Source organism: Melanostigma gelatinosum (genome assembly GCF_949748355.1).
Source record: "Melanostigma gelatinosum genome assembly, chromosome: 12".
NCBI lineage: Eukaryota > Metazoa > Chordata > Actinopteri > Perciformes > Zoarcidae > Melanostigma > Melanostigma gelatinosum.
In genome coordinates, this window is record NC_136645.1 from 18,508,932 (window position 1) to 18,523,412 (window position 14,481).

Below are 14,481 nucleotides of genomic sequence, written 5' to 3' on the forward strand. Positions count from 1 at the left end.
TGTTAGAAAAAATGTTTATTCTTTTGCTGCCCAGCATTTAAACTCGTCCCACCAGCTTGTACAGACACTCGTCCTATTCCACAATAATACTTCAGCGAGATAAACTAATCCAAACACGCCACAGTGTAACACAACTGACACCAGATGACGTCATGCATCGCTGTGATGAATTTCACATTAAATTATGTATCCCTTGAGCTTTATTCTCAATCTATGTGCACTCAGAAAAAGACAAAATAATAGTGTTTATATTTACAATTCTCAATGTTCCGCAGCTGTGATTTCATCAAGGGAAATGTAAAAAAAAAAAAAAAATGCAGATAAGCATAACACTGAGCAATAAAAGGCACAGTAAGGTCACCTCTGGTTTTCAGTGGCATTTTCACCAGCGATAGTTTAGTAATGCTGAGTGGCTCCTAATTTGCGGTCAAACATCCAAACAGTGTCGACTCTCATGGCACAGCCGTCCCCCCTTTTCAGTAACCGCTGTCTCTCTCCACGCAGCCCACACCCACCGCGTTGTTGGGACATTTGCAGGAGCGGCCGTTGGGGGTCGCTAAACAGAGGTGAGTACAGCCCCCGTTGTTCACGGCACAGTAGTTTTGTCCTGGAGGAAGTAAAAAAAAAAAAACATACAAACTCTTATTAATGTGGGACATTCCAGGACATTTGTATAAATCATCCAGCGTAGCAAGGAACCGGCAGGAAACCGTCTCTTCACTGTTAGTTCAACAGACATACACATACTTAGAGGGAACACATCGCAAACTCCAGATGTTGGAGGCCCCTCTCCCTTGACTCCACATTCCCTGGCTTTACGCATGCAGCCTTATCTAGAAGAGACGAAGGAGCCTGGGGCCGCGCAGTAACATCAGTCATCCCTTTACTTCATGATGAATACTAGCTGCAGAAAGCCTCGTGTTGCTTTCAGAAGCTGCCGTTCTTCTTTTTTTCTGCATTCAGAGTCCTTTACAAGAGGGCACAAAACTGGGCTGCTACGTCCGGAAGAGTAGAGGGAATGGATAATAAGGCCGGCTCAAAGCTAGCCCCCTAAATGTACAAGGGTCAAGCTATTTCTAGGAATGGCTCTTTGTGGGACTGGGAGTGTTTTCTCAGTAATTGCTAGATAAATAATACAATCAGTAAACATTTTGAAGGCTTCAAGAGCAAACATTTTGAGGGGAATTCACAGGGAAGTATATGGCCCTGTTCCCAACTGCTATGTTTACCTGACGGGCACTGTGCGTAGGCTGTGGTGATCCCATATATCTTGGTCCGTTTCTGAGGCTGGAACTCGTCTGACTCCTTGCCGGAATGGCGGTCCACTGCAACCACGGCATCCCTGTCGTGAACACAATAAGCGGCAAGAGTTTAGCGATCCGGGAGGATCCCAGCTTGAGAAATGTGAGCATCCCCTTGCCTCCCCTTGTGTTTCGTGGAAAGTCTGTCAAGAATGAGTCAGGGTTAGTGTAGCTTTCTGAGCCATAAGTGACATAGTTTGAGTGCCTCCCCCACCCGCCACCTCTCAACCTTCTCCAGCAGGGCTACAGCCTCGCAAGATCAGAGGGAGGCCCTGGGCAGGTCACTCACAGACACTGAGGTGGAGAAATTGCAAGCAGCTGTCACTTTTTAGGATGCTTCCTCACCCTGCATACACACACACACACACACACACACAAATAGACACCCCAACCCCCGCATTTGTGCAGTGGCTAACATACAGAATGAGCCGCATAGGAAGAAAGAAAGCTCCACAGTCTTCAGAGAGGTCTGGGAGAACATCAAGGGCTTGAAGGGCGGGGAGCTTTATGACCTCTGACTTAACCTCTCCTTCCTCTACTTTGACTGATCTGAGTTCTTACATTGCACAGTGGACCATGGATAAAGGCTGGCTTATGTCCTTCATTCTATAAATTCCAATGTCTGCTAATTTAAAACCATCCACATCACATCAAGGTACTCGAGAACTGACTAAAGCCCAACCACTAAATATGTGTGTGATAACCTTTAATCATTATGTATGCAAACATAAAGCATTGTCAGGTTTAATTCATTGGAATACTTAAATCATTTTCTTTTAGTTACATCTCCTATGTTGTCATTGGATAAAAGACGCCAGAAGTGTTCATGACAGTAGAACAAGTCAAACCTCCGCCAGTCAGTGTAGTAGATGTTCTTCCCATAAGACGTGATTCCAAAAGGGTACTGAAGCCCCTCCAGGACCTTCCTGCGGTCGCCGTGGCCCGGATGCGTGCACTCCAGTTTGTGTGTGCCTACAGACGAGAGATTACTGCTGATGAGAGGCCAGACATCATTTCATTGATGAGTCATCCGTCTGAAATCTACCGTACCTGCGTCTGCCCAGCAAAGCAGAGAGCTCTGAGAGTCGTAAGTCAAGCCATTGGGCAGGCCGAGGTCGTCTTTGACCAGCACCCTCCTGTTGGATCCATCCATGTAAGAGGTCTCGATCTTGGGGGCGTCGCGGTTCCAGTCGGCCCAGTAAAGATTACTGCGAGGACAGGTGTGGTGTCAGTTCACCGTCAAACTCCACAGATTCTTTGATCAGATCCTTTAAATTACTGGCAGTGTTTGATTAATGTAGTAATATTCACACAAACAGTAATGCCATCCAGATGTATAGTTTCATCTTTTGGGACAAATGCTCATTCGCTTTCTTGCCGTGAGTTCGATGAGACGATCAATAACGCTCTCATATCTGTCCTTTCAGTATAAAACTACAGGCAGCAGCCGGTGAGCTGAGCTTAGAATAAAGACTAGAAGCAGGGCTCTGTTCAGAGGTAACAAAAGCCATTTCGTCACTAATTACTATTTCATATCTCGTTTGTTTAATCCGTACAAAAAAAGTGTTGTTCTATGTGGTTTGGACATGAGAGTATTATTCATCTCAGCAAGAAAGCAAATAAGTGTAATCCCAAAAATGTTGAGCTGTTCCTCTAAATGTGAACCTCCTAACAGACAATTCTACTTTAAAAAGTTCTTTCAAAACTGTAACAAGTTACTCAGCGATTGGTATCTCAGTTGCAGTTTGACGAGTTTAACGAGCAGGTAAAGGGTAAAAGTTTTACGTGAAACAACACCCACCCATTGGGAGGGTCGGTGATAATAGCGCGAGGGTTGACGAGATCAGAGTCTATAATGACGCGACGCTGGGACCCGTCCAGAGAGGCCACCTCGATGTGATCCTTCACGGAGTCCGTCCAGAACATAGTTCTTCCCAAGTGGTCGATGGCGATACCCTCTGGGCTGTCCACATCTGTCGAGAGGATACATTTTGCACATCAGGTTCTTTGTCTTATGAAAGCAGCCTCCTGGTTCACAGCTGGCTGAAAGTGAAAGGATAAAAGTGAAGTGTTACCTGATGTAATGACTGCAGTGGGCTCTCCCCCCTGGATGCTGGCCTTGCTGATGGAGGGAGATGTGATTTCAGTCCAGTAGACCATTTTCTCCACACAGTCATAGGCCACGCCGATGATTACCTTCTCCTGCGGAGGGGTCAGCAAGCAGCAATCTTTGAAGTGTACTTTTTTTCAAACAAGAGTGGTCAGAGATAAAGGCACGGAGCAGATGTTTTTTTTTTTGTCTAGACAGAAATCCAAAACAGAGTCTCACACAGAGAGTGAGTAACTCGGCCGGGCTTCCCACCAGCTGCTTTGGGAAATGAGCGCAACAAGAAAGTGCAGATTGCAATTCCAAAGATGTCAGACTGATGTTAGTAATTAGGGTGAATGTCAACATGTGCCTCCAATAAAGTGCAAGCAGTGAATGCATGAAGCAGATGGCGAAATGGCAAAGCTGGAATTGACGTGTTACCACCAAGGGAGCGGCTTGTGTAAGAGGCTGAGCTGATGTTGCAAATGATAAACGCAAACAGACTGTAGCTATGTTTTGATTGTTTTCTCTAGTATGATCTGAATCATCCCATATACCTAAAAAAACTGACATGACATTGTGCCCAAGATGAACTTAAGAGTTGCTATCCTCTTAAACTTACATATTCACTGTGAAAGATTTCTTTACTCAGAAGTGCTTATCGTACAGCTGTGATCTTTGAATCGGCATTTGTCTGTCACGAACAGACATAAAGCCAGTAAAAAATATACCATAACACATTTTCATGAACAGAAAAGCCTGTTAAAATGTCTCAGAACAATGTTGGTAATTTCGAGACACTTACAGGGAGATGGAGGACGGCCTTGGCATCGTCCTTCTTCATATCATAACCTTCCAGAGGGATGTAATCTATCCTGCCGCTCTGGGTGAACAGCAGGTGTGTTCCTTGAGGCAAGGGCTGGACGCCGGGTCGAGGGGTGGGTCCAACAGGTGGTGGTGCCACACCACCATGGTCGATACCTACCGGAGACAAACGCTGACAAATCAAGCCTTGCGGAAGGGGAACTAACCCCAAATCAGTTTAGCAACGGAAACGTTTTCTGGTCGACAAAATCCTCTTCAAAGCGGAGCTGTAGAGTCTTGTTGGAGTTTGTGGCTGCTCATTGGTCATGCGTGTTTGGTCTTTTTAATACACCGTGGGAGACACTGTGGTCCCTTGTTGTCAAGCGTTTACATGAGATGTACTCACACATTGGTCTGCTGCCAGGCCCGGAGCGAGTCCCAGGGATCTCCTGCCCGTTCCGGTCCACGCACCAGCACTGTCCCGTGCTGCCGTGGCACTGCGTGGGTTCGTAGGCACCGTTCTCATCACATGATGGGATGTACTGTCCGACGGGAGGTCGGGGGCCCCGTGGACCGTACGCCGTCGCACCCTGGAGACTGTCTCTGTGGGTCTCGCATCGTGTTTTTGTTCTCTCTGTAGTAAAAAGAAAAAAAGAGCTTCAGAGTGAACACAGCAACATTGGCACAAACGTATTCATAAGCTCATTTATATGAACTGTTGTATCCTGCTTTAAATTCAGCTACAGTAATCCCTTGTAAGGCATGACAAATTCCTTTTGCTATCCAGAAGAAAATGAAAAACAGGCTCCAGCTGGCACCAATATACTCTGGCGGGGAACTCATTTCCAAGCACTCCTCGTGCCCAAATGGGAGGAATAAACAATGCTCAGAGTGAAAATGATCCGTCTTTTACTATTATTGATTCTGCAACTGAATCAAAGAAAACAATGACCAAAACCGTCTGAACTCCCACGGCCGATTTCCCAAACTAAACTTGCAGCAGCAGAGGCTGAACGTTACCGGACTGGATACGACAACGATGCACTGTTTGAGGGAGACGTTGGGTTTGCTTGTCAAAAAGTGACGGCATACCTGGAGAGCAGGAGAAGCCGTCGCCATAGGAACCTGGCCGGCACTGGCAGGTAAATGAACCCTGGGTGTTATAACACACGGTGTTCTGATGACACCTGCCACTGCCAGGCTGGCACTCGTCTATGTCTTCAGGCAGGAGAGAAGAGGGCGAGGAGAGAGAGAGAGATGGGAGAATCAGTCACAGACCGTATAAAATAAGTTCTGCGTGTCCTTTTACGGTCGGGGATCTACATTATGATCTGGGTCAGCCTGTGCCCAGCAACATCAAGCAGAGGCATGGAAAGAATGGAAACTACGAGTGCTGCTGAGGACCAGCCAAAAAAACTAGAAGCCGACTCAGGACCGACCATCTGCTTTTCATGTTTCACTGCTAAAACGCTGCAGATGTATTTTGTAGGCAATCTCACTTCCCCCGGTCCTGAGCAGATGGTTTAACAGTTACAGCCTCAAGGTCCATGTGATGGATTTGAAATCTGGACTACTGGATTGGATTTTCCATTTAGCCTGTTGACTAGAAATACTTCACATTAGTATCATTAACATTAACGTTAAATTCACATTTTAAAAACACGTCATATGATTTGGGATTGAACCACGCCCTGCACGCAGCCGTTGGTTTCTTGTTTTTTGTTGATCATCATCACATGATAGGGCATTTGCAAGGAGGGAGGGTTTTCACAAATCTACTTGTGAGCTTAACAAAAGATGCTTTGTCACTCGATACCTGAGGATGAATATCCAACAACATTTTCATCGCCAGAAGCTCCTATGATCTATGTACTATGTCCTTGTCCGCTCATGTTTTATCTTCCTCTACGATGATTGTCTGAGTGACAACATCGCTCATGATTGCAAAGCTTTTTGGCAGCAAACTCTGAAATCTCAGGATTCACATTTTCCTCACAGACACCAACAAGTACAAAGCCTGTAGTGTTCCACAGGTGTAATTACAGACTTTTACAGTGTAATTAGAATCAGTTAATAATTCAATTATTAAATAATATTTTAAATCATCCATGAATAAACTGCAAGATCATTTACATAAACCAAATATGAATTAGATCTTAATGATGACTATCCTTTCTTTAAATGATAACTAAATAATTTGATTTAAAATGTAATTGCAGTCTGGCCAATCAGAGCGGCTGCTTTGTGTGTTGGATGTCATGTCATTTGTATGCACACTGCTACCACATCTGTGTAAGTTTAAAGATAAGTCTTAAAACGTACAAAGCTCAAATGGCTACAACAATTAGTAATTAACGGGCTAAAATGTGCAAAACCACGTATACAGTTCAGGATAATAAACGCTAAAGCTATGTGCTAACAGTAATTGGTGCTAATATACTATTTAGATGCAACAATGACTCATTAATGTTGTGTATATTCCGTAACATTTGAATAGATATTCTGTAACAAAAGCACATGTCCAGTGTCTCTACGCAGTACCTTGGCAGACTCTACCATCTCCTATGAACCCTGGCAGGCAGGAGCAGATGTAGGACGAGCCTCCGGTGTAGCTGCACTGAGCGCGCTCAGGAATGTCACAGTTATGGGTTCCTTCTTCACAGGCGTCCACAGGTTGATTAACCTCTGAGGAGAAGAAGAAATACTCCGATATGAAATGACCAGACATCACACAAAACACTGAACAGTTCAACGTTTGTTAAATTTTGCCACAATGCTTTTTGTCATTCTTATTTCAGTGAACTTATCTTAGGAATAGTTCAATATTTTGGTACACGTATATATTTGTTCACTCTCTTGCCGAGAGCTATATGAGAAGATCGGTACCACTCGCATGACAGATATAAGGCTTCTCCCAGCAGTCGGTTAGCTTAGCGTAGCATAAAGACTAGAAACAGGGTGAAACAGCTAACAAACAAGATACAACAAGTGAATTCGTGATCTTCAGAGGTGCTGGTAGGCAAATTTGTTAACTCTCTTCTAACTTAAGGCAAGAGAGCAAATAAGCCGATTTCCAAAAAGGCTGCACTATTCCTTTAACATATGTCAGTTACAGCTGGGGACATACAGCTGATGACTCAGTGAGAAAAGAACTGCCAGGTGAGATTTCAGAAATATATAATTGTACCCGGCAGTGAACAGACAACACTTACCAGTGCAGGTCTGGCCATCATTGCCGAACTGATAACCATCTTCGCATTCACAGCGGAAGGTCCCGGGCTGGTTGTTGCAGATGGCGTGGAAGCCACAGAGCTGAGGATTCTCTCTGCACTCGTCAATGTCTGATAAAGAGAAGAGCCAATTATCATATGCTAATAACGGCAACCGTGTTTTAAGTTTGAGGCTCTGAAGTCGGGATTTGGGATCAGTGTCCTTGATTATCAGATGGAAATCAGAGGAGAGAGCTTGATTAGGTTTCTTAATTACAAATGTTTCAAGATAGCATCTGTCTGAGATACTTCCTTCCTCTTTTCACTGCATGTGCCTCAGAGCTCTTCCCGTCCGGTCTGGCATACAAAAGACTCATGGTTGCATATAGAGCATGGGCCGCAGTATATATGCTAACCTGGTCTGGGAGTATGGGAGACTTTGTTTCCCATGTGACACTCCCTCTGCTAATTGGTTAGATCGCCCAGTTCCCCTGGAAGGAAGGCTTTAGAAAGTCTGGGTTCATCAAATGATGGCTCCAAACAGACGCGGACACAGTTTGAGTTAAACTACATTAATGGTGAGAATCTTTGTTGCCAAAAACAATGGAAACAAAGGTCTTTTTTTCATGTCACATCATGTGTCATTCTTACCATAACATGTGCGGCCATCACCATTGAAGCCAACAGCACACTCGCAGGTGAACTGATTTCCCTCTCCAGGTCGGCACACGGCGTTGGTGTCACAGCCGTGTCTTCCAGTGAAACACGGGTTCTCCTCTGGCTGCCCTCCTGGGAGTTAAGGGTGTATTTTAGGACAATCTTACCATTATAATATCAATTCATGTGATACCATGACAAAATGAGCCATAACTTTTAATAAAACCAGTCCTTGGTCAGGATGTAATACTGTATGTTGCACTCCAGGAAGGAAGTGTGCGCAGACCAAAACAGGAAGACAAAAATAATCTCCATGACCTCACCGTTGATATCCCCGATCTTGTTGCTCATGGCGAACCGGATGAGTTCATTATCAGCATTGTACAGGACAAAGACTTGGTCCACGCTGAGCATCTGAGTTGGTTTCATGTCTCTCAAAGACTCGCCATGGTGGCAGCTCTGGAAGGTGATGGTCTGACGCCACTGGTACGTCCTGCTGGAAGTGGAGCCATCGAGCAAGCTTACTTCGTAGTTCCGAGTGGAGGATGAAGTGATCACTGGAAGGTGTGATAGGCAGGTAAGAAGCAAGTAGGTGACTCGTTAGTCTTCTTAATGGTTTAGTTCTGATTACAAAAGCAGAAAAGAGGTTTGGACAAGTGCAAAACAACAGGGGAAACAAGCCACCGACATTTTCATTCAAAACAAAGTGAGTCTCTGTTCAAGCTGTATCTCACAGTTGTTGCTGTACTGGTAGACCTCAGAATAAGGGTCGATCTTCACGGTGGAGCCACGAGGCACCTCAGGGACCCGGCCTTCCAGGGTGGTGCTCACCGCCAGGTGGTCGTGCTCATCGATGCCTTTGAACTCCTGCCTGATGGTCAGCTTCTCATTCCCTGGCAGAAAGGTCACCTCAGCCTGCCGTGTGAACTCCCCCCCTACCGAGAAGAGGAGGTTAACTTTAAGACCCTGGCCCTGGATGAACTTTGGCTCGCCGCCTTCTGTCACAGCTGAAGTAACCTGAGGGGAATTCGGCTGGACGGAGTGAGTAAAACTGCAGCTGTATGGCAAACCGCTTGTAGCAGCGTTTACATTTTGTTTACAGAGATTTAGACTTCCTGAATATTCAGTTATGTCATTTTCTAACCAAGCCAAGCATGAGAAAAACACACGAAAAGCTTCTCGGCGTCACAGATATTATTTGGTGCAGTTGTGGAAATATTTCTCTCACCGATAATGCTGAAGCCATTCCTGAAGCCAGGCTGCTCCAAAGCAAACGCCCACCCAATCACACCGCCAAGGGCCGACAGGGGCAGCAGTGAGGGTCCAATGGTGCTAGGGATGTCACTGATGGCCACGTAGGAGCGGCCATCGTTTACCACGACGTATGAGTGGAGGTCGTTGCTGCTGAACTCCACTGGAGAAGCAGAGTCGCCCACATACACTTTTCCATACACTTTACCATTCATCCTCTGTGGCTTTCCTGCAGAAACAAACCAAACACCAGAGCTTAACACATACATTCTTCCCAGTTTGCTCAAAGAATTTCAGGAGTTTGTGTAATGGTCAATTATATAATACACTGAACATTTAAATGAGGAAAAGAATACAGCTGAAAATACAAGATCTTTGAAAGGTGTCTTAAGTGTGTCACATGACTAGGATATTGAGCTGAGGAACATGGTACCATGGGGATAATAACAGCATCACAATATGTCATCGTATTTTATGTTTACTGTTATTGCAACTCAAAACATTAGCTCATAGAATGTGACAAGAAACTGTCAAAAAACATTGCCATACAGGCACATATTTAACCGAACCCATTCCTCTCCATTTTCTTGAAGCAGTAAAGAATGAACAAACACTTACCCTCTGCAACACACTGTATCCCGTTGCCATAGAAGCCAGGTCTGCAGTTGCAGCAGTATCCACTGGAGTGGTCCTTGCAGTCAGCAAACTGGGAGCACTTATTCCTACTGTTGGCACATGTCCCCAGGTTGTATGAGAACACTGAAAACAGGGAGAAACATGGTTAGAATGTGGCAGGAACACCTAGAATTTTCCAACTATGATAAGCAAAGAGCCTTTGAGACTTTCTCTAGTGGACTCACCATCTACATTTATATCTGTGTCGTCCACCACCAAGACTTCTGGGTTGTCAGGCTGATGTGGCTGGTACTGAATTGGGTGGACGTCGATCTGCACCCTCTCCGGCTCATAAGGAGGATCCTGCTCTATCTGTCCGTTAGTATACACAGTCCTCCTTGCATCAGCTACCTCCTCATCCCCCTCAGTGGGCGCCTGTGGCGTGGCCTCGGTGGGCAGGGCAGTGACCTCACCCGGAGCCACGTTGGTGAAATAGGGAGATGTTCCAATCTCATACACCCATAAACCCCGCAGGCCAGAGTTGGTCTTTCTATTAGGAGAAAAAGAGACTTTTACAGTCACTGTTCTTAAAACATTATACAAACGCAGCAACACAATGGCAGGAAATGGTTATTGCTGCCACTGGTTGACTTACTCTGCTAAATCCGTGATGGAATCCTCGTGATCAGTGGTGGTGCGGTAGTATGGCCCCTGACTGGAAAACAGGAAACCCTGGACCAAACCCTTACTGAAGCCAGCGTGCATGACCGCACTGCCGCCTTGCACGGGGGTGGAGGAAAACTGCATCCCGTCCCTTGCATACAGGACAATAGCGTACGATGCAGTCTCCAGGGACGCAATAACCAGCTGGAAGGTGTTTCTCTGTGTGACAAAACATTAGAGAGTACGTAAATGACAAGTTACACCACCGATCACTTGAATTACCATGTGATGCTCACCTTCTTGTCAATGCCATCTCCTCTGCTTGGAGGTTCATGGGTGGCGACATTAACCCAGGTGACCACCACGGCATTGGTGGGATTGACTTCGTCGTCCTCTGGGAAGGCCCCGTTGATGTACTGGGCCGCTCGAGTTAGAACATCAGGACTGGAGTCTTGACGGAAGAAAACTTTCCCCACACCATCACTTGTGTCCAGGTCTCCTTGCAGAGCTGCAATCATGCCGAATTTTGGGGGCATATTGCCGAGATATGTCGACTCGCTTGTTGGCTCTGCTGTGGCAACGAACCCATTGGTGTTGATCTGAAATGAAAAGCTCAAGTTAGTCATGGGGATAACAAGGAGTGAGATGACTGTGACACTGTGTGGCCGTCTTTAGAGTAACCAGGATAACGACACATGAAGAACTGTTTCACATCAGAGGTGAACCCGGTCCAGTCTGACCCGCTTTGACCTTTATTCCACACTCATTAGACTAATGATCCGAGTCAGCTGCCATGTCCTACAAAGGCTCGAATGAACAAAGAAGATGCCATTTAACACAGATTTCCTACACACTTAAGGTTTAACATGAACACATGCAGGGCTTGTAAATAAAGACAAGCTGGGCTCTTGTCAAAAACACACACAGTGCACATGGGGCTCCTTTCCAGAGCACTATTGCTGGCCCGGGCCACACTGTTTCCTGTCCCTGCCCCTTGATGAGCAGCCCCAGAGAGCCCAAAGATTGCACACCAATCTTCATTACAGCAACTTCCTGCCAAAATGGAAGATAGAGCTGGGAAACTGATCTCGCAGACATGGTGCAGAGAGAGATTTTTAAGGTTTGTGGGATATGAATCACACTCAGAAGGAGACGATGAAGCATTCTAATGATTATATAAAAGTTCTTTTTTTCTATCACCATGTCTGGTGTTAAAGGCATTACTGTTCGCCTTTAGGGCATAGACAGTTCAGTGACTGTCTCGTACATGAAAAAACAAAAATCTTCAGGCCATATTGACGAGCTTGTAACTTATAAGTAGTCAGCATTTGGGAACCCCCAGAGATTGATTTACTCTCAACCTCAGGCTCATGTGTTAACCACAACTTCTTGCCTCAGCTCATCTCCTCTAATAGATCTGCTCCCTGGGTGAGATTGGATATGTAACGGTTCCATTAGCGACAAATTAAAATTCACTGATCAAAGAGGAAGTTGTTGTCAAAACAGAAATAATGATTAGTGCTTCATCGAGTATAGGCCAAAACTAACTTTATTAAAAATAAAACACCAACAAAGCTTCATCAAATGTTGAGTTCCTGCCGTTCAAAGGAAAAAGCTTTTGTACATAATCACTCTCTGGTAGCGGATCATCCACATGCAGCACAATTAAAACAGAGATGCAGCACTTTCTTTGAAGAGAAGACTTTGTATGTCCAACACAATGGTGCAGCTAAATGTTGCTATTGGGTTTTTTCAAGTAATTTGAAAGCTCCACATGGTGACTGAAAACAGCAAATAATAATCACATGAATCCTCTGAGAATTAACTAAGTAACAGACTAACCTCCAAAGTCACTCTTTTGCACAGTTTATTATCTAAATGTTGCTGGAAGTAAATATTTTAAACATATATTTGTTTCATGTGAGTATCTCTTAGTTGTAAGAGATACTCACAGTTATGTGACATCAAAATGTTTGGGTTGGATTGCAAAACAAGGACTCTGGTCAGTGTGTCAACAGTAAAATGATAATCTCAGTGGAAGCCGTAAGCACAAGATACAGCAGCCTCTGTGATAAGCAAATCAATATTCACACATATAGTCCAGCGCATTCTCCGCCCCAGATACATTTTGCAACTTCCATGTGTTGTTTAAGGTTGTAGCTACTGAACACTTTTCACTATAACTACCCGGGTTTTTCGAGGCTATGCGCAATTGCGCAAGATCGTTGGACAGTCCACCCCTGACCACAACTCCCAAGCGTTTGTGTTGAAATGACAATGTTGGTGTGCCAAGTTGTGGTTTGACTTACGAAGATGCTGTCGAAAGTGCCATCGTAAAACAACACTGGCCTGTCCAGTTCAAGTCGGTGCGTCTGGTCATTCCCCGCTTCCAGTAACTGGTCCCTTGCGCTTGGACCGAAGGGAAAAAGCTCCCCCCGCGTTATGCTCTGCACCGACGCCACGAATCCGAGAAAACTCGCACAGACGAGCCATCCTTGCTGCTGCCAACCCATTGTTCGTGTTTCCGGAGCAGTTGAGCGGTCCTGTGCTTTGTCCAAGCCAGGTTACTGGGAGAGTGACGCACGGGCTCCGCGGAAGAAAGTTCAGTCAAAGTTTTTGCGAAACGTGGGGCGGAGTTGAGAGAGGGCGCCGAGAGCTGCCGCTTTCATTAAACCACCGACACTGGAGAGAGAAATAAGAGGTAGCCTACGCTTTTCTTTGCATGCTGTTACTCCAACACATTCCTGAAGTGATGTGGTAATGACTGTATAACATCTGGATCACTTCATTGACATCTGTGGTGATGGCGTTTGGTCCACTTTGAAAAGACGAAAGATTGCCGTTATAAAGGTTGGTTGAGGACAGAAGTGGCCAATGAGGTCACATTCACATCACTGGATTTAAAACCTGACCTGCAGCTCAGTGTCTTAGCATTGCCAAAACAGCAGAGAACAGCCATCAGTGTTCGGACGATAGGGTACTATAAAACACAGGGGCCACTGTGTTGGAGGTCCAAGTGTCTCCAGAGGGACAACACTGGGCTGTATTAGCAGATCTGGACACAGGCCAAGGGGCCATCAGAGCATAGACATCAGAGCATGGACCAGTTACCAGCAACAGAGCCCCATGGCCGGTTTGATTGAAACATTATGTAAAGGAGAACATCACAGAGCACTGTACCATACACTAATCATTTGAGGTATCCCGCTGCGGCTATCAGACTGGACTCCAGCTGGGATAATGAGGGGCGTGCTGGTAATATGGTTCTGTTTCTGCCCTGCTAACGGATGCTCAGCCATCCATCCAACACTTTGGTCCACTCATCTCAACAACTGTTGGCCACATTGCCATCACCTTTTAATGTGAGTATTCATTGGTTCCCATGATTCCTCATGATTTGTTGTGACCTCTGACCTTTTGTTTGCCGCTAACATCAGCCGAAAATAGCTTTTGCCAACACTTTGGTCAATGAGCTTTGAAAATGAAATTAGGTAACATATGACCTCTGAATGAAGGACAATATTCCCCACTAAATTAAATATGGACATTTGTAATCCCCAGATAAGAATTCATAATGTTTTTGTGGCCCACTGACCTTTTCCAAAGTCCACCCTGTGTGTCCACCACCAGACCAAGATTTCATTTCAAAATAGTTATCAAAACTGAAAGTACAGGTTGTGCTTCATGGCTCCCTCCCTGCCTGGGGACCACCCACATAACATTATGTGTAAGATTGCCAAAGTGCTTTTGAAGTAGTGGATATTTTCACATCCGGCCTCTGAAATACTTTGAGCGAAACGGGTTTTTTTGTGTTCTAAAGTGAAAAAATCGAAATGAATCTTGTCAAACTGCTGACACCTCAGATCATCCAGGCTGAAGACATGACTTTAGC

At 45.3% G+C, this 14,481-nt stretch overlaps 1 protein-coding gene across 1 annotated transcript; it reads right to left on the reverse strand.

Annotated features, from left to right (window-relative positions):
- nid1a (nidogen 1a) lies at nt 1-13,237 on the reverse strand. The gene is made up of 20 exons (XM_079279800.1): nt 12,899-13,237; nt 10,886-11,188; nt 10,582-10,808; nt 10,172-10,476; nt 9,930-10,070; nt 9,289-9,540; nt 8,795-8,995; nt 8,384-8,617; nt 8,055-8,192; nt 7,407-7,535; nt 6,736-6,879; nt 5,287-5,412; nt 4,601-4,828; nt 4,196-4,371; nt 3,377-3,503; nt 3,103-3,274; nt 2,352-2,509; nt 2,150-2,273; nt 1,230-1,342; nt 1-607 (listed from the first exon to the last, which is right to left on the reverse strand). The coding sequence occupies exons 1-20, from the start codon at nt 13,100-13,102 to the stop codon at nt 477-479; spliced, it is 3,633 nt and encodes a 1,210-aa protein (XP_079135926.1). The 5' UTR covers nt 13,103-13,237; the 3' UTR covers nt 1-476.
- Between the last annotated feature and the right edge of the window lie 1,244 nt (nt 13,238-14,481).

What these genes read in the sequence shown, in the direction of transcription:
- nid1a (XM_079279800.1), bottom strand. Translation starts at nt 13,102, where the DNA reads ATGGGTTGGCAGCAGCAAGGATGGCTCGTCTGTGCGAGTTTTCTCGGA. An exon ending in GAGATGGCATTGACAAGAAG is followed by an intron (nt 10,809 to 10,885) that starts GTGAGCATCACA and finishes TTTGTCACACAG; the next exon opens with AGAAACACCTTCCAGCTGGT. An exon ending in CTACCAGTACAGCAACAACT is followed by an intron (nt 8,618 to 8,794) that starts GTGAGATACAGC and finishes CACACCTTCCAG; the next exon opens with TGATCACTTCATCCTCCACT.